Source organism: Rhinolophus sinicus, chromosome 16, assembly GCF_057876585.1.
Source record: "Rhinolophus sinicus isolate RSI-liver-muscle chromosome 16, RSI-T2T, whole genome shotgun sequence".
Taxonomy (NCBI): Eukaryota; Metazoa; Chordata; class Mammalia; order Chiroptera; family Rhinolophidae; genus Rhinolophus; species Rhinolophus sinicus.
The window spans coordinates 185,567,637-185,588,566 of record NC_142516.1 but is presented as its reverse complement, the minus strand read 5'-3'; the positions used below and the strand labels follow the sequence as shown (position 1 = coordinate 185,588,566).

Sequence of the window (20,930 nt, the reverse complement as noted above, 5' to 3'; positions counted from 1 at the left end):
CCAACCTTGACTTCTCAAATACAGTGCAACTTTCTACCATCTGTTATTTTAGAGCAGAAACAGTAATGAACATATGGGCTTTCTCTCTCAAGCAGCTGTAGTGTAGTTAAAGTTATAATAATTGTCTTTCTGTAAGATAAATTTACATTAAAAACCTGGCCAGTTAAAAATAAATGGCTCAGCCTCAGAGCCTTCCACAATAAAATTAAGACATTCAGAATCATCTATGACATATTACATTCAGAGATTTAGAAGATACCCTCTAAATCTTGTGCTTTTATATTTAAGGTTAAACAAATATAATTCATGATGCTCAAATCAGTTTATGTAATCAGACAGTCCACAACTCATGTTTTCTCTTTCTCATTCACAATGCTAGGAGCTTTAAACAGGGGTGAGGTACTCATATATAAAAATCATAACTAAGTTCTTGAAAGCTGAAAATATAAATCCACCACTTCCGTGGGTCACTGAATTCCAATCTAAAACCTCATTTAAGAAAAATCACAATACATGTGGCATATAAATTTCCATTTCAACTGTAAATCATTTATAATGAGTTTAAGTAAAGTGAAAGGAATTCAGAGCAGATTCTGATCCATATATTAGGAAAATTAAAAATTTTACCTACCTTTATCTGGGTGATTCAAAATCATGATTCTCCTGTGAGCCGTTCTAATCTTGGCCTTGCCAGCAGATAGACTGTAAAAAGAAATTAAAAGTGCTTACAATAAATGGTGTCAAATGCAGATTATAAATTAATGGTTCATATGGGTTCCAAGAAATTAAAAACTAATGAAAATTTCACCATCTTGTGGATAAACATGAAATTACAGCCTGTCACTTAATTCCAGTAACCATCAAAATAAATAATTGATTCAATGCTGCATGTGTTTTTCTTCAGTCCTTTGTGATACCAGCCCTTATTTTCAATTTGAAAAATAAAACACAGTATGGAAGGTAAGGGAGTCATAGTCTATAGACTGACTATACTATAAGTCTGAAAACTTATGCTTCAAATTACTTTGCGGAAAGGCAGTATATATAGTATAACAGACAGGTCTTTGGACTCGAGAGCTACTGGACGGCTAGATTTCAATCCCATTCCTACATAGAATGGGGTAATAATGGTGAATTTTTTTAACCTCTCCCTACTTCACTTTCCTCATTGTAAACCACAGCTGGGGAAAAAAAATATGCCTTGTAGAGCAATGGTACGGAGTAAATTAGTTAATGCCAACAGAGTGCTGAGACAGTGCCTGGCGAGAACAAATGTTCCATAATCGTTAACTTTATTATTACTGTGTTTCAACAGAGCATCTCAAAACATTTCATAGCTCATAATTTATTTAACTTTGTGAGAACCCTATGGGGAAAACTTGGCCGTTATAACCTATGCTCTAAACAAAAATTAAAGAAGAAAGTTGAATAAGCCTAAAATTATTTCAGCAAAACCATATTTATCCAGTATTGGAAATGTTTACCATTAGTATATTTTCTTAGCAAGGAAAAAAAAAAAAAATAACACCAACAGAAACAAAAGCCTAGTGCTGTCACTTAATAGCTATTTTATCTAAGGCACTTAACTTCTCCAGGCCGCAAATGGGAACAACAGTACCCGACAAGGTATAGGGTAGTTGTTGTGAAACTCAAAATGATTTCATTTGTATGGATGATTCACACTGTAGTGGATAAAAGCAGGTACTTTTAGAGATATTCAGATACAGATTCAAAATCCTGATTCCACCACTCATTAGCTACACACCACTCATTAGCTATTGTCTTGCTTACTTAAACTCTTTGAGTTATAATTTTCTCATATGTATAATGGATATAATCAAACTATTTCCAGGATTATTTTAAGGATAAATTAGATAATATACAGATTAGGATGACCGAGAATTCAGTTAGTGTCAGAGAATGGTAGTTATTATGAATATGAAGGGTGCTTATGAAAATGTATTATTTAGCTCCGACTTTTAAAATGGAGTATAAATAACCTAATTTAACATTTCTTGAATGACTCAAAAGCATTATCATGAGTATCAATTAAGTACAAAGAAACTGTTAAGTTCTGCAGAGGTTTGCTTGTGCTTCTATGAAATGGTCATAAAATGCTATTGACTTAAGTTCTTCCACCTGATTTGAACACTTCCTCCCTGACTGAGTTGTCAATCCTTGATTCTGCCAGTGCCCCAGTCTCAAGGTGTTCCTTGCAACTTCTAATCTCCTGGAGTTAAATAACAAACTATCAAGCATGTTAAAATACACTATCCATTGCTGAATAAGCATATCATACAGTCTTCTATGAACAAAATAAACAAGTCTTGAGTTAAAGAAATCAAAAGACAAATCAAAAAATATCTTGAGACCAATGAAAATGGATGTACAACATAGCAGAACAGCCAAAGCAGTTATAAGAAGAAAATTTATAGCAATAAATACCTACAAAAAGAAAAAGCTCACAAAAATAACCCAACTTTGCACCTCAGGGAACTAGAAAAGAACAAACTAAATCTAAAGTTAGTAGAAGAAAGGAAATAACAAAGATCAGAGTGATAATAAATGAAATAGAAATTAAAGAGACAATAGTAAGGATGAGTGAAATTAAGAACTAGTTTTTTGAAAAGATAACCAAAAGCGACAAACCATTAGCTACACTCACCAAGAAAAGAGGACTTAAATAAATAAAATTAGAAATAAATGCGGAGACATTAACTGATACCACAGAAATATAAAGGATCATAAAAGACTACTATGAACAATTATACACCAACAAATTGGACACCTAAAAAGATTGCTAGAAACACAACCTACCATGCTTGAATCATGAAGAAAAAAAGAATTCTCAACAAATGACTAGCAATGTGATTGAATCAAGAACCTCCCAACAAAGAAAAAAAGCCCAGGACAAGACGGCTTCATTGAATTCTACCAAGCATTTAAAAATAATTAATTAGTATCAATCCTCCTTAATAGAAGAGATCACTGTGAAACTCATTTTACATGGCCAGCATTATCCTGATACCAAAACCAGAGAAGGATAGATACGACAAGAAAAGAAAATTATAGGCCAATATTCCTGATAAACATAAGATGAAAAAATCCTCAGCAAAATATTAGGAAACAGTATTCAACAACACATTAAAAGGATCATACACCATGATGAACTGGGATTTATTCTAAGGATGCAATAGTTCAACATCCACAAATCATTCAGTGTGATAGATCAGTTTAACAAAATGTAGGATAAAAGTCCTATGATCATCTCCATTGATGCAGAAAGAGTACTTGACAAAATTCAACACACATTTATAAAAACAAAGTGGGCTTAGCAGGAATGTACCTCATCACAATAAAGGCCGTACATGATAAATCCAAGCTAACATCATCCTCAGTAGTGAAAAGCTGAAAGCTTTTTCTCTAAGATCATGGAACAAGACAAAATTCCCCAATCTTGTTACTTTTATTCAACATAGTATTGGACGTCCTAGACATACCAATTAAGTGAGAAAAAGAAATAAAAGACATCTAAATGGAAAAATAAGAAATAAAACTGTCCCTATTTGCAGATGCCACATACAAACAAACAAACAAACAAACACCTTAAAGATGACACCACAAACCTGTGAGAACTAATGAATGAATTCAGTAAAGTCACAGGGTAATATACAGAAGTCAGTTATGTTCCTATACACGAATAACAATCAGAAAGAGAAATTAAGAAAAAAATCCCATTTACAATTGCATCAAAAATAATAAAATACATAGGAATAAATTGAATTATGAAGGTTAGAGACCTGTACTCTGAAAACTTTAAGACACTGATGAAGGAAATTGAAGAAAACACAAATAAATGAAAAAATATACTGGGCTCATAGATTAGAAGAACTAATATTGTTAAAATGTCCACACTACCCAAAGCAATCTACAGATTTAATGCAATATCCATCAAAATATCAATGGCATTTTCACAAGCTAGAAAAAAAGAATCCTAAAATTGTATGGAACCATAAAAGACCCCAAATAACCAAAGCAATCTTGAGAAAGAACAAAGCTGGAGGTAATATGCTCCCTGATTTCAAACTATACTACAAAGCGATAGTATCAAAACAGTATGGTGCTGGCATGAAAACAAACAGAGATCAATGAAACAAGAGTAGAAGAGACTAGAAATAAACCCACGCATATATGGTCAATTAATCTATGACAAAGGAGGCAAGAATATATAATGGGGAAAGACAGTCTCTTCAATCAATTGTTGGAAAAACTGTGTAGCTACATGCAAAAGAATGAAACTGGACCCCTATCTTATACCATTTACAAAAATAAATTTAAAATGGATTAAAGACTTGAACACAAGCACCAAAACCATAAAATTCCTGGAAGAAAACATAGGCAGTAAGCTCTTCGACAACAGTCTTAGGAATATTTTTTTGGATCAGTCTCCTTAGGAAAGAACAAAAGCAAAAATAAACAAATGGGAATACATCATAGTGAAAGAAACCATCGATACAGTGAAAGAAACCATCAACAAAATGAAAAGGCAACCTACTGAATGGGAGAAGGTATTTGCCAACAATACATCCAATAGGGGGTGACTATCCAAAATATATAAAGAACTTACACAACTTAATATCAGAAAAACTAACCAATTTAAAAAATGGGCAGAGGGCCTGGACAGACATTTTTTCCAAAGATGACATATAGATGGTCAACAGGTACATGCAAATGCTCAGCATCACTGATCACCACGGAAACGCAAATCAAAACCACCATAAGACATCACCTCACAGGTTACAATGACTGTCATCAAAAAGACAAGATACAAAAAGTGTTGGGAAGATGTGGAGAAAAGCAAACCTTTGTGCAATGCTGGTGGGAGTGTAAATTGGTGCAGCCATCATGGAAAAAGTATAGGTTCCTCAAAAAACTAAAAATAACAACTACCATGTGATCCAGCAACTCCACTTCTAGGTATATATACAAAGGAAATGAAATCATTATCTCAAAAAGATATCTGTGCCCCCATGTTCATTCTAGCATTATTCACAATAGCCAAGACATGGAAATAACCTATATGTCCACTGACAGATGACTGGATAAAGCAAACGTGGAACACACATATATATACCAGGGGTGCCAAAAACATGTATACACATGACTTGTATTCATCTTTTGTTATCAGTACATACTGAGTATTACAATTTTAATATAGGTTTTTTTTTCCTTTCTTAAAATGTGCATATATTTGTTTGGCACCCCTGGTATACGTAAATGGAGTGTTATTCAGTGGTAAAAAGGGCTGTCTTGCCATTTGTGACAACATGGATGAAACTTGAGGGCATTATATTAAGTGAAATCAGTCAAAGACAAATACTGTATGATCTTATTTATATGTGGAGTCTGAAAAGCCGAACTCATACAAACAGAGAATAGATTGGTGGGTGCCAGAGGTGAGGGGGAGGCAGCAAAATGGATGAAAGTGGTCAAAAGTTACAACTTAGAGTTGTAAGATAAAAAAGTCCTGGGGGTGTAACGTACAGCATGGTAACTATTATTAACAATACTGTCTTTATATTTGAAAGTTGTTAAGAGAGTAAATTTTAAAAGCTCTCATCACAAAGAAAAAAATCTATAACTTTGTGAGGTGAACAATGTTAACTAAACTTTTTGTGGTAATTGTTTCGCAATATAAACACATACCAAATCATGATGTTAGACGCCTTAATAAATATTTTAGTATAAAGGCTCAAGGGTATTCCTTTTGGCTGCTTACAGAAAGCTTTTGGTGAACCATTCCAACTTACTTTTTGGTTTGTAGATAACTTCCACAGAGACAAACAGATATTGTTTGATTACAAAGACTACTGAATTTTGAGAAAGAAATCATTAACAATTGTACCAGGGCCATGAACAATATTAATTGTCTATATGGTGGTTGCCAGAGGGTAAGGGGGGTGGGGGTGAGGGGTGGGAGATGAGGGTAAGGGGGATCAAATATATGGTGATGGAAGGAGAACTGACTCTGGGTGATGAACACACAATGGGATTTATAGATGATGTAATACAGAATTGTACACCTGAAATCTATGTAATTTTACTAACAATTGTCACCCCAATAAATTTAATAAAAAAAAAAAAGAGTGAAAAACACATTACTAAGAAAAATTCCAATATGATTTAGTTTCCTGTAGCTAATCTACATTTATCATTCCCTATTTTTGGTGCTCTGTAACACTTCTTTCCTTTATTAGTTACACCTTCTAGTTTTGTGTATATATTTCACATGTCTCCTTAACTACTTAAGGACAGAAGCTATGATTTGTACCTTAAAATACTATGTAGTATTCAACATGCGATAGGTGCTTAATGCATTTTATACCGCCCTCCAAATGTAATTGGCTGTCAAAAGAATAAAAGCTCTGTGTTAGAAAATACTATTATGAAGGATTATCATACTATAGAAAAATTAAAAAGGGGGAGCTTTAAAAACCTTTTTAAATAAAACTAATCAAATGCGGACCACTAGATAATGAAGATATAAGTTCAGTAAAATCCAAATTTCTACTGTACGTGTCTTTTGTGGGGTGTGTATATGTTAAGTTGCATGTTATTATGGATATTAAGCTTTAAGTTAGCACATAAGACAAAGTTTAAAAATCACTTCCACTGCCCATAAAAAACAGTACATAATACTCCATAAGCATTACTACAAAAGTCTGCCAACCACAGAGCTAGACTGAAGTCAGAAATGTAAGGAAAGTTCACAGGCACAAGCATGGCCATTCACAATTTTCTGCCTTTACGATAATAATTATCAGACTCCTAGTGGTGAGCTTTGGGAATGAAGAATGTATTCTCCTTTTCCTGAAGGGTTTATTCCATTTGCTTTAAGTCTCTAGTACCTCACTACATTTGAATATGTTTGTCTGTTCTCGTAAAGCTAAAACAAGATGGGAGAATCGTAGTTCTTAAACATATTATAAAAATTAAGTGTAGCTCTGATATATCTCCAGTGTAGACAACTTCACCAGGAAAGAAACTGAAACTAACTTTAAATATCCTGTTGCCTAGATGAGCAATTTCAAACTGTGTCCCCTGAGCATCTGGCTGGGAGTGGGGGAGCGGGGAGCGGGATGCATGGAACTGAGTGGTGGTCCTGATCCTGCGGCAAATGGAACAGCTCTGGTTTCATCTTTTCTACTGTTGGTCTTTTGAATAAGATTTAGTTTAGAATGCCACAGACACTTTCACAAAGTTTGTACGTCACACATGTGCATCGTTTCAGAAAATACCAGGAATAATGAGTTTTCCTGGGCAGTAAAATATTTTCGGCTTTACATAATATGTAACAATGTGTAGAATCATCGAGTGGGACACAGAGCATTTTTTTAATACACTATCAACAGAGGCGGGTCGATTTTGCCTGGACCACTTATTACATATACATAGTCCGAGGTTCACCCACCACAGAAAAGGGAACCACAGCAATGTGGTCACACCTTGAAGCATCTTCTCACAACCAACACTTGCCTGGCTGGGAGAAAGGGCAAGAGGGAAACAGGAAGTTCTGCCTTCTGTTTGATGTGTGAAGGCCAGAGGGTCAGCTTCTGCATCCATGATGGAGAAGGGAAGAAAGAGGAGCCAACATTTACTCAGCGCCTGGTACCTGGGAGGCTCTCTTACAAAATGGTATCATTGTATCATCTTCTGTTATTCCAACACGACCAGATAGCATTCATTCCAGTTCAAAAATGAAGAAACTGAAGTGCAGGAAAGTTGAAAATGCCCACATGAGGCGATGTGGTGCCTGGGCGGCAGGAGCAGGACAGGGAGCTGGTTTGCTCAGCTGGCGTCTATGCGGACTTACTAAGTGCCGAGTCTGCGTTCAGAATTTCACCTGTGTTCATTGTCACAACGCTACGCAGTAGAAATACTACCTCTAGTTTACAAATGGCAAAACTGAGGTCATGCAGCTACTGGGTGGTAAAACTGGTATCTATACCCCGATTCACTGGTTATCAGAGTCTGTGCTCTTAACCACTGAATTTTCCTTGTGAAATTGTGTACAGCTTCTAATTCAATGGGATACAACTTTATAACCATGTACCTTAATGTACCTTCAGTCAACTCTAATTATCTGCCCTAACAATGGGAGTGCCTCGGATGATATTAAATGATATTCTCCAAAACCTTGTGTTTGGTTTCATGATGTGGTTCATTTCACATTTCAAAATTATGAATGAGATGTTATGGAGGAGGTGGGCAATAGAAGTTCAAGAAAATGACAATGCTATTCTGAATAATATTAGCAATCTAGGTAACTTCCTAATTTGGTTCCCCTACTTAAAACCATTTCCCTTTTTCTATTCTCAGATAAGGAAAGATCTCATCTCTTTTTATATTTAAATAAAGCACCAAGCTAAAATTGAGCAGTCTTCTCCTCTCTCCACCCCTTTTTGTAGTTCTTGCTAAATCATAAGAAATAATACAATGTTTTGGCTTTAAAAATATGCTAGTCTATTTCAGAGATTAAAAAAATTATGTCAATATAGGACTTCATGATTTATTCCACTTACCTGTAGATTAAATCACCAGATTTGTTGTAAATTATAACCAACTCCCACAAAAATTTGAATGGGCTCTACGGGAACATAAGGTAAACAAAGGAATATCGCTACGGGTAAATCTATGGTAGGGAAAGTATTCTTAACTTTAAGTGTTAAATGGTATCACACAGCAATCATACAATATTATTAACTTTCTCCTATGCTGTCCAAAGTTAGACAATAAATGGATACTAAAGTGAAACAAGAACAATAAAATATGCTATATGTCAAACTGTAGAACTAGAAAAGAATGGTGAAACAGATCCCATATTATAACTGAAAATGATACATATCAAATTGTAAAACTGAATGCAGAGAGAATCCAGGGTCGCAATAAGGGATGTTAGAACTGCTTTGAAACTTCAGTACTGAAATGTAACAGCTCTTTGGTAAGGAGTAAAGACGCATCACGACTCTGCCTGATTTTTTTAGGGGGAGTGAGATATTCTTAGATTTGGGGTTTTAAAATGTAAAAGCTCTGCCTCCTATTCATAACTTCGAATACAAGGCTAACTTTACGATAACATTTTCAGGACAAGCCGGGCCACAGAACAAAACAATACTTATGCAGCACACCTACCTTACACCCAAAATAAGACTAGCTTCTCGCCTACTCATTTTCTGTTCAAATCCTCCTTTATAGTAGGATGAAAGGCTCTGCGCAGGAAAGAAAGACCAAGAAATAATTAGTTCCATGTATGCGGTGGCATAACCTCAATTCCATCACATAGCTGCTGTAAGAGTAATGCATTTTACTAGAAGTCAGCTTGAAATGATGGGGGGCGGGGGCATAAAATGATGATCCTTTCACAAAACACCATTACCAAGATGAACACTTAAAAAACGTTAACTTTTTCTTCACTTTTAAATACCATCATTTTTCTACACTGAAATATAACTGAAAGAATAAGAGATCGGTAGAAGCAAAAGCCTTGAAACTTTTTCTAAGTCCTGCAGTAATTTTCTCCTTGGATACTCTTGACCAAGTCATTCATTTCTTGGTGATATGACAGGCATATTTTCCACCTACTAGACTGACTGACAGAGAAAGCAGAGGAGGAACTGACAAAGTGGGGAGGATGTCAGGATAGCAGATAGGCAGGCCAAGGGAGACGCGGAAACTGGACTGAAAGGTCAGCGTGGCTGGGGAGCAAGGAGAGTGGTAGCATCACAGAGGTAACTGGGGCCTGTGGGCTGTGGAGGGCCTTGTCAACAATGGGAACAATGTGGGACTTTATTCTCAGTGCTAGGAGAAGCCAGAGCACTAGGGTAACGTGATTTGACTGTTTTGAAAGGATTACTCTAATTGCCACGTGGGAGGGCCTAACAGTAAGCTAGGCTTGGCATGCTGGTATGGACCAACGTGGTAAAGGAGGTCGTGAAAAGTAGTCAGATTCTGGATGTATTTTGCAAGCAGGACTAACATTTGCTTGGTGGACTAAATGTGGACATGAGAAAAGGAGAGGAGTTAAAGGGATGCAGTGAATATTGTTATACACTGTGCAGCTCCCCCTTCAGAAATAAAGGACTTACCCCTCAGACGCTGGGGTGCTGCTGGCAGTTAGTACTCAGCTGTCAAACAATTTGGGAATTGCCTTGTCTGAAAACAATTAAGCTCATGCCACCTTCCCAGGGCAGGCTCTTAAAACTGCCTGACAGGGGTAGAACCATTCTAGTTATCTAGGCTCAGTCCTTGGACTTCTTACCTGTACTCACTGCCCGGGTGATGTGATGTAGTCTTCTGGCTCCTTGCCCCTACTTGGGACATGGACATTGAGTCATCTGAGCGCCCAAGCTCCCCGTGAGGTAGGCTGAGGCCTTTGTTAAGACTGCACTGCAGCCTAAATTGCCCCTCTGTTCTTTGGTCCTTTGTCCTTCTCCGCCCTTATAGAGCTGCTGAGCCTAAGAGCGCTCCCTAACAAACAGTTTGCTAATCTTTCTCTTAGTCTGCCGACCAGAGAACTTACACTGCAAATGACTTCAAGTTTTCTGGTTTACACGGCCAAACTGCTGCCTAGCGACTCTGAGAAGGAGCAATTGTTTGTTTGCTGCGGGTAACAGATATCAAGAGATTGGTTTTGATGATGCAAGTTTGAAATGTCTTGTAAATATCTAGGTGGAGGAGAAGTCCGACCTGGAGACAGGGAGTCGCGAGTATACTGACAGGATTTAAAAGCAGGAGCCTGAATGCCATCACTGATGGGGCGAGTGCAGACAAGTCCAAAGACTGAATCCTAGCGATGCCACGCTTAGTGGCACAGAGATGGAGGAGAATCAGTAAAGGAACCTGAGAGGGCCCAGCAGGGAGGCAGGAGGAAAAGCAGATGCCGAAAATGAGGAAGTGAAAAACACTTCCCGACACTTCTGATAGGTCAAGTAAGACGCGACCTGAGAATTGGCTGATGCATTTAGCTAAGAGTCAAAGACTGACAGGAGCAGGAAGGAGAGTCTGATGAGTGAGTTTAGGAGAAAACAGGAGGAAAGGGATGCGAGACTGCAAGTAAAGGCAACTCTTTTCGGGAGCTCTTAACAGAGAAACAGGATCCATGAACTCAACTTGTAGAAGGAAAACAATGCACATATGATTGAATGCATACATGTTTCTAAAACGTGAACTCGTGTTTGTGTAAGAGAAAATAAATAAGTGTATGCATACATAAAACAAAATCTGAAAGTACATATACAAAAAGGTTGTTTTTGGATGCTGGGATTATTTATGTTTATCTTTACTTGCTAAATTTTCAACAATGAACACAGGTTACTTACACAATTTTTTTTTTTTTTTTTTTTTAAGTTCTAAATAAAGGAAACCAAGGAAATTATCAGTTTAAAAAAATGAGGCCCAGGCAGCCAGATCAGGTCATTTATATAAGTTGTTCTCTTCGAACAGCTTATTGTAAATTTCCACTTGGCAATAATTTTCTGGCAATTAATTCATTCAATGAACATTTCAGCACCTACTAGGTGCCAGGAACTTTTCAAATGAGACAGGTCAGGTTCTGTCCTTCATCACAGAGAAACTGCTAATCTATCCATGTACCAATACTGTGAGGAATAGGATATATTCTTCCACGTTTCAAGCAGTTTACAAGCTAATGAGAAAAACAAAAAAATCCATTCCTCCAAGTGTGAGAGAAGGGGATCAAATGGTTTAAGTATACCGTTTGATCTGGACAAATTTTATATATATAAATAAATATGTATACATATATAGATGCTCACATACACACACCTATAGGGAAATATATGAAGGAATAGGGATATATATATATATATATATATATATAGACACACACACACACACACACACACACACACTGGGGGTGCCAAAAAATGTATACAAGTGGACACTTTGGTCAATGTTGCTCAAGCAGTAGTTCACCATAATCAGAAGTGTCTAGACGCTGATGGGAACCACTTTGAGCACCTCTTGCAATTGCAGAAGTCAAATGTGACTTGTATTCATCTTTTGTTATCGGTATATACTGAATATTACAATTTTAATGAAGTTTTCTTTTCTTAAAATGTGTATAAATTTTTTTGGCACCCTCTGTATACAAAATAGGGAATTTAACACAGGAAGAGCAGTTGGTCTTAAGGTTTCTCTCAGGAGACTCAAATTCTTCCTAGATGCATACCTAATTCCCTGATATTTCAATGCGTAATTTATTTGCCTTTAGGGAGCTCCAAAATTTCAAATTTTCAGCATAATAAACATAAATTGATGATGTTTCATGAAGTGTCATTCCCATTATAGTCACAAAGCTTATGACCCCTAAAAACAAGTGTTGTATCTGAGCAATTTCTTTACTTTTATTTTGCGCAGGTGGAAAAGGAGACTCAGAAAAGGCTACATAAAGTCAGGTTGTAGATGAGGCCACGTCCTAAAGCACTGGCCTACTTAGGAGCCAGTCAATCTGTTAAACAGTAATCACAACCCTTCTAAAAGAACTAGATCATTCTGAGGACGGAAACTTAATATTTAGGGGCTGTATACAGAAAAGCGGACAAAGAGAAAACCAAAAAAATTGTTCAAGTTACTGAGCCCATTTCTTCAGAGAAAATCAGGCCCTCAAAACTTATGAAATTTAGGTTTCATATTACATAATTTTAGGTAGAATAAATTTTATCACAGTATTTTAATACATTATTCTGTTTAAATTAGTATCTGTGTCATGAGCAAGCACAAAATTGTAACCCAGTATCCCTTGCCTCTCCTAAAATATAAAAGGCCCTTTTAAGCTTACAAACAATATACAATATACAAATATTGCACTATATTAGGATATATAGACTTGCAATGCAGAACCACTTTTGACAACACTGGTGAGGAAATGTTTAGATCCATAAAAATGAGATTATTAGACTAAGGAACAACTATATCATCAAATAGACATAGTAGATGGTTTTATTTTTCTAATAGAATTTCAAAGAACGGAAATAATGGGATTCCACTAGTTTTATTATGCTGTCTGTTTGAAATACACTCTGAACCTTACACATTATTTTGGATTATTCTATTCAAAGAATATATACACACACACACACACACAAACACACACATATATATAGACAACAGAAATCAAAATTACTATCCTTCTAAAATTAGCCTTAAATGTTGTAGTGCCAAATATTATCAACAGATATGTATATGAAATGAACTGAGTTAAACAAAAGTCTTCATTAGCTAATTTACTCAGTCAGTCAATAGCTTGAAACACAAAAGTCCCTCCAGACAACTAGAAGAATTATATCATTCCACAGTCTTAGAGAAGAAATACATTTACCATAAACTATAAACTTTTATTATGTACAATAATCTATTTGATTTATAGAGCCACAGAAGGATGGTTTTAATTAGTGTTATTTCCATGAATTTCACTTAACCATAAACAATAGAAGTTCAATGTTTAAAAATTGTATTCAAGTAAAAGGACAAATTCGCATATAAGAAAATAAAAGCCTCAAAAGAAGATGAATGACTTGGGTTTTTTCCCAGGGGGAAAAAAATATGGGTAATTAGGCATTAGCTTAGTCAATAAAATACATTAATACTTTAAAAAGCAAGCAAAAGGGTACTGGTTCAAAACGGCAGACTGGATAATAAAGGTCTTTTGCTTTCCAAAGTGGTCTTGAAATGAGAGAAGAGCTAGTTTAAACAAGAAAAGTCCATAATACGCTTAGAAAACAAGAAATGGGAAAAGTAGCAAACCAGAAAGTTTAAAGAAATCCTGAAAGATTGAGAACAGATAAAATTGCACATACAGAAAAATCCTTGCAGCTCTAGTCAGCAGAGGAAAGAAGGAAACACTTCTCAGAAATCAAGAAGAAAACGCTAAATTCAGACTCAACAAATACAAAAAATAATTATCAGGGTAACTAATTCAACCAGAACAGCAGAGATAAACCATTTTTAAGTTCATCAACACAGAGCATAAGGGGCCTGCCACCTGCCACTTCAGCCCTCAGGCTCAGAAAGAGAATCATGCCTGTGATGCATCTTATTGTGGGTGGTACGTCCCAAGAGAAACAAAGGGGAGTACCAACAGATCACATTTCAGAACCCAAAGGCCAGTGACAAGGACAGTTATGCCAAGGAGTAAAACATACATGTAGTATGCAACTGCTCCTGGATTCTGGAGGCCCCACGCCTGCCGCTGGGTTCCTTGCTTTGGAAGACATGACTAGTGACACAACCCACCTATGTGTTCACAGACTACTGTCAATCTTCTCCTTCAATTAAATTGTTGAAGCAAACCTCCCAAACTGCTGAGCAAGGCCACTTACAGTAATCAACTCAGTCCTCATAAACATCAACCAACAACCAAAGGTCATCAGACATTTAAACAAATCCAGTATCACGGGGGGAAAGAATAGAACCAAGAACAGAACACTTAATGACTGGCGTTGGAGGAATACGATAAATCAGGAAGCAGAAGGGAACTTAAACTGTGAATTAGTGTCTAATTTAGAGGTATTCAAAAGAACAGCACATCCCTAAAAGGATAGGTTGCTATGAAAAAGAAACAAGAAAAATTCATGGATATTAAAAAAACTGACATAGAAAATGTAGTGGAGGGACTGAATAACAGAAGGTCACTGCCAAAGGTCAACCTGGTGGTCTGGAGCACAACCTCTGGAAATACTGAGGAATGCAGAACAAAAAGATAAGGAGATGGAGACCACGAGATAAAATGTTAGGAGACATAAAGGACAGACTCAGAGGTCCAACATCTCTCTAATAAGAGTTCCAGGAACAGAGGAGACAATAGAAGAGAACAAATTAAAGAAAAGAATATAAGAGAATCTTACAAAACAAAAGACAGGCAATTTCCCATAACTCACTAAGAACTCCTGTGAAATTTCAGAACATCAATAATAAAGAGAAAATCCCCAAAGTTTCCAGAGCTAAACAGATAAAAATCACCAAAACCTAAAAACCAAAAGTACACACAACAAAAGGAAATGCAAACAGACTTCACACAAACGAGTAAGAACACACAACACCTGACTATGAGTATGCGGGAAGGCACGAGCGAGGCCTGAGGCTCGGCCTGAGCCGCGGAGTCTGCGCGCCTCCAACCGTGGCTCCACCAGACCCAAGGAGCCAGCAGCTAAACGGTAATTACCAGTGACAGCCAAAGAAATAAACCGTTTGACAAAGAACTTAAAACAGTTGCCATCCACACACAAGTGCCGCATGAAAAATTACTCTAGGCGGTATTCTAGCAAAAGGGGAAAAAAAAAGTATATGAGAAAAAGAAAGATGCGATTTAAAAACAACTTGATGTTAACGTGTAGAAGAAGCAAGTAATGTTTTAAGAAAAAAATTGATAAAGATATCCTACGATGCTTCACTGCAAACTGCAAGAGTAGTACTTTGTGTAAAGGCGGCCAAATTTACCAAAAGCCATGTTTCTTAACTTGAAGCCCACAAGGAAAGGGGAAGGGGGCGGGCATCACTTCTCTCTCCTTAAGGAAGGCAGGTGCCGGGTTCGGTGTCCCCAGGACAGTCTCGTGAACTACTCTATCATATTTGTGAGCCTCCATGGAGCACTGAAAACTTGCTCATTTCCTTGCTCGCTCATCCTTCACAATGTTAAAGAACATAGTTCTACAAAACTGGGAGGGCCTCTATTTATGGTATAAATATATCTACTGAAGATCACATAACACAAGAAAAATTATTTCTGCAATTCTCTCTTTTATTACATATAAACATATGGAAAGACATAAATAACGTTCATTTAAAGAACTATGTCACTATTTCCGTTCCTATTACTCTATTTCAAGCCACCGTCATCTATTACCTGGACTATCTTAATACCCTGTCACCAGGTTCACAGCTTCTACTCTGGTTCATTCTAGTCTATACTCTATGCAGCAGGCAGAGTAATAACCGAAAATAAAAACCACATTGCCCCACGCTCTCAACTTTCCAAAGGCTTTCCATCATATTTACAGGAAAAGCTGCAGTTCTTATTGCAGTCTCGGAGGCCCTAGCGATCTGGGCCCAAACCACCAGCATTTCCTCACACACGCCACTCGCATCACTGGCGCTGCGAAGCTCATTTCCAGTATCCTCACTGCCTAGAAAACTCTCGCTTGAGATGTTCACAGGACCAGCTCTCTCGTCTCGTCAGAGAGGCCTTCCCGACTTACTAATATAGAATGCCCTCTGCCGTTATTCTTGAACCACTTGCCCTCATTTAGTTTCTTAACAGCATCCAACACCTCTACATGTTATGTATCTTACTTGCTCATTTGTTACTGTCTCCACTAAAATGTAAGCTCCTACAGGGCAGTGTCTTGGTCTGGTTCAAAACTATGTCCCACTCCCCACAACAATGCCTAGTATGTAGTAGGTGTTTAACGAATATTTAATGAATGAATGCTAATTACCTATTGATTCTTTAGCCAAATAAAATATAAACAGGAAATCAGAAAATAAACACATGCTCTGTCTAATCAGAGACCTACGAGGTCTGCAAAAGCACCTGCAGTTCTTTTGAACCTGAGTTGACTTATTTGTCAGTATGTTATCCTTTGAAAGTGAGGTCCCTGTTTACGGCCAATGAGCCTCATACGCCTGTAACACTTTGGGTAGACAAACTGCTGCAAGCAAGCCAAGCTGATCGCCCCAAGATCTGCCGCGAGTTCCCCGAGGTCCCTGCTGTTGCTGCCCTGCTTCAGGGAGTTTCCGCTGCACTGCCTTCATCGTCTCCCGTGAACCACAGCTCACCGACTATCACTCATTCTTCACTTATGTTCAGCTCAGCAGAGGGGCTATAACGCTGGGGGAGAAAATGTGTAAGCCCTCCAGGATCTCAAGGTTGGAATCCTATGACTTTATGTTCGAGACGGCCAGGTGGCATGGTCTAAACGGCCTACTTTCAAATTTCAAGATGAAACAAACTCTTGGGGAAGCCGCAGAGCCGAGACCGCGTCTGTTTCACCAGCCATACCCAGCTCCTGGCACCGGGGACACTCACTCCGTGAATAGGTGAGTAGCAATTAAACAAGGAAACTAAAATCACCTCAAAGTTGATGTACTACTACTAAAGGAATGTAATGATAAGAAATGATTAGATGTCAAAAGCCAGAACGTTAGATATAAAAAGAACGTGACCAGGAAACTTAAAAGAAACTAAATCAATAAGTGAGGCACACTCCTTGATATAACAAAAGAAGTAAAACTTCTACATATGTTGGAAAATTCAAGCCATTTTCTGAATTACTATCAAATATGGCCCATAAACAAAAATCATGATGAGCTTTCTGACAAAAGCCATCTTTAACTTACAGGAGTTGCAATCTTCTTTGCAGTTTCTGTGATTACTTGTTCTAGAGGTTTCCAGATGTGAAATGCAAAGCGACCTAAATAGTAACAGGAAGAGAAGCAAATATATTTCCTACAATCAAAGTCAATACCCACGAGGTGCTTACCACAGTATTTACTGATACCTTTTTTATATGTTATTTTGATAACTTTTCAAAATTTACCAGAAAGTCGTGTTTTTCAAATTTCTCATTTATTGACTATCATCATAGCTACTAAGTTCTAGTTCACGATTATAAAGCTAAACAAATTCAAAGTTATATATAGTATCTACAGTTACACGTCATAGGTCCCCCACACATAAAAATCCTAGTACCGTTTCCACGACTGTAGATGAAGTCCTTTAACATAAATGAATCTAAAACGATTATTTGTATTGCTTTCCAAAGTGATAATCACTTTGAAACATATATAAAAGAAATACTGTTTATGATTTATATACCATAGGAGTGATTTTAATGGAGTTAGCTCTAAAGTAAAAAGGCAATTACCTAGAAAATATTTACCAAGGATACTTAGTATCAATGTCTCACTGAGGATGACTACTCTCCTAAAAATTTATTTTATTTTACTGCTTTCCTTTCCTGGGCATCCTAATAATAAAACTTCCCCCGAGCCCTGACAACTAAGAATCAATAGCAAAACAGGTCCTAAATCGCTTTGAGGGCAGAGGAACAAGAATAAGTACTATCTGGCCAATTGACCTTTTGCGCCCAAACCAGAATGTGTGCCTACTAATAATAGTATCTCTTTTCCCAAAAGTCTTGGTAGAAAACCAGTTATGACACTCTGGAATTCAATTTCTAACCGTAACCTTATTTGCAAATCCAGGTTTCCAATGGGAAAGATCAACTTCATAGATCTTCTAGAAGGAGTTACCTGTCTAAGTACACTGTTATTCCTGTGCAAACACGTTAGAGCAGAAAACAGGATGCTGGAAATGGGAGGATGTCAAGTAGCCAATCAGGAGATAAAAACCTCTTGACATCAAGAGCGTTAAGTAAGTGAAGGTAAGTGAGGCTAAAACCCAAACTCATCCAAATCTCTTATCAGATAGATGTCAGCTTCCATTTGATTCTACAATAGTATAAAATATAGCTTTTAAATTACCTCAAAATTCCTTCAAAACCATACACAATCAGGAAGTGACATCTGGAGGTTTACTTTAACCATATGCCGAAAGACCTTGTTCCAACAAGTCTAACTGTACTTTCCCCTAAATTCTACTACCGTATTCAGTCGCATTTGGCTCTGGAAGAGATCTGCCTGTTATTGTATATTCTAGTTAGTAATATGAATTTGGCAACAGTGTGGTATGTACAGAATACAAACACCAATTCTCATTTTAGAAAGATGCTGGCAAAAGTACATCTTGCTCTAATTTCAAATAAAAATCTTACATCTGAATTTGAAATAATTATGGCTATTCTGCTATAACTAATATAAAATTGTTTTATGGTTATGGGGCCAGTTTGTCAGAATTCCCATTTAGTCCTGATATTCTTCTCATTACATTACGTAACTGTAATTTAGGCAATGAGGCACAGAGCTTGATGGCACAAAGACCAAGTGAATCTGAACCACTGATCTTGATTTTAAAGTTCTTATTGTTAAGGTATTTAAACAAGACTTGTAGGAAACTAAATACAATGCCAAACAAATCTTGTTTTGCTCATTTTTCCATTGGATCTCACTTAACTCCATATAACCACAATGGAATGTGACTTCATCTAAAAAGAAGAGCCAATTAACAAGATCACAGCCATGAAACTTAAGAGATGCAAATACTAAAACAAAAAAATGTAAATCTTTATCAATAAGGAAACGCTCTCCTATTAACATTAACTAGGGACTAGTTCGCAATTTACAACTATAAGGTGATGACTATGTAAATTGAAGAGAGAGCATTTTGCTTTAAATCTTTACAACGATTCTTTCTAATCAGATAATTTTGGCAGTTTTATCAAAGATGTTACATGGATGTTAAAAACGAAGTACTAAATGCACTACAGGGATCAGCTTTGCTCATCAGAAAGAACCAACAGTGCAGAAAACGGGTAATGCTACCTGCAAGAAAAAATAAACATGGGAGAATAAAGGAAACTGGTATCATGTATATTGCTTCATATTAAAGATTTGTATTTGCTCCACATTATAGCTCAAACTAAAACATTACCAGGAAGATCCACTGTCACCATCAGGGCTAGTTTTCCTAGCTTTTGTATCATTACTTTTCTTTATCACAAAGTTTATCTGGATTTTGCTACACTAACAAATATTCAGTGACTAAATGGTGGAAAGAATGGGAATCTTATGTCTTAAAACCGAAAACCTCAGAGTCCTGAGTCTTCTTCTGAATCACCCTAGGAGCGATTTGGAAATATGTTTTCTGCAACATTTATGATTTGTATCCTTTATTTCTCTTACCTGCAAATGCAAAAGCTGCAACACCCAGTCCTACCGCTATCAAACTTCTTGCCTAAGGAGGAAAAAAATGATTATCACTTACCGTGTCACATGCTAGGTTTTAAATAATTTTTAATAATGTGAGTAATTACGTTAAATACTACATTTTCTTCAAGCTCTGCTTTGAACAGAACTGCAGTATCTATGGGATTATATCTGCTGTGCACTAATTTTCAGTGAACTAAAATAATTCTATATTTTCATTTAATTTCCACATATTTGAATTCATTTTAACCAAGAGCTTTTATATCACCTACTGCTAAAATGTTTCCTACAGGCTATTCTTAATAGTGGGTTTAATATATTCATCTTCTCTAAAAACAAAAGGCACATGTTTCCCCCTCCATCACACTTGTAATACTCAATGGCATTTGCTATGTGTAAAAATTTAGTAAAATGTTAGATGCATGGTTAGCAAATAAGTCAAAAACTATTAAAAGTGATCAATTAATTAAAAGCTAGTTTAGTTCTACCTTTCTAGAACAATGTAAAAAATTTAAAACACGAGGCAAGAATTCAGAATCTAGCTATGCGCTCATTCTAATAAAAACCTATTTTAAATTCCTATGTACTCCATCTTATTCCATGCTTTTCTTCTGAACCCTTTCAGGAAAATATGTAAGTCACAAGAGAAAAAGGTTCATGTAGAAGAGATCAATGGTCCCCTGCCCGGTCCAGCCCCCAATATCTATTCTCCCGTTTCTACTCTGGGATCAGGAATTGCCATTTTCAGCCAGACGGGTATTTACAAGCTTCCCCTAGAGTTAGATACGCCCACGTTAACTCAGTGCCGGGTTACAGGCTCTAAGCAGCGTGGTGTGTCCTTACAGGACACAAGGACGTCTGAGAAGTCCTTCAGGGGCTTGGGGACACATCCTTCTCCTTTTCCATTTCTCCTTCCTGCTGTGCCTGGAGCAGCCACCTTGGGCAAAAGGCTGAATGGGCTGAAGGGAGGCTGTATCCTGGATGACCACGCAGCTGCCAGAGCCCCTGGGCTGCTTCCATCTACATGA

General features: G+C 36.9%; 1 protein-coding gene across 1 annotated transcript in view; it reads right to left on the bottom strand.

The window, feature by feature from the left end:
- Positions 1-20,930, bottom strand: part of DNAJC15 (DnaJ heat shock protein family (Hsp40) member C15) — a 64,752-nt gene that overhangs the window by 24,419 nt on the left and 19,403 nt on the right. Inside the window, exons 2-5 of the mRNA XM_019749795.3 lie at positions 19,879-19,930; positions 17,416-17,489; positions 9,193-9,269; positions 632-702 (exon numbers count right to left, since the gene is read on the bottom strand). Of these exons, the coding sequence (XP_019605354.3) occupies positions 632-702; positions 9,193-9,269; positions 17,416-17,489; positions 19,879-19,930 (274 nt within the window). The remainder of the gene's footprint in view (positions 1-631; positions 703-9,192; positions 9,270-17,415; positions 17,490-19,878; positions 19,931-20,930) is intronic.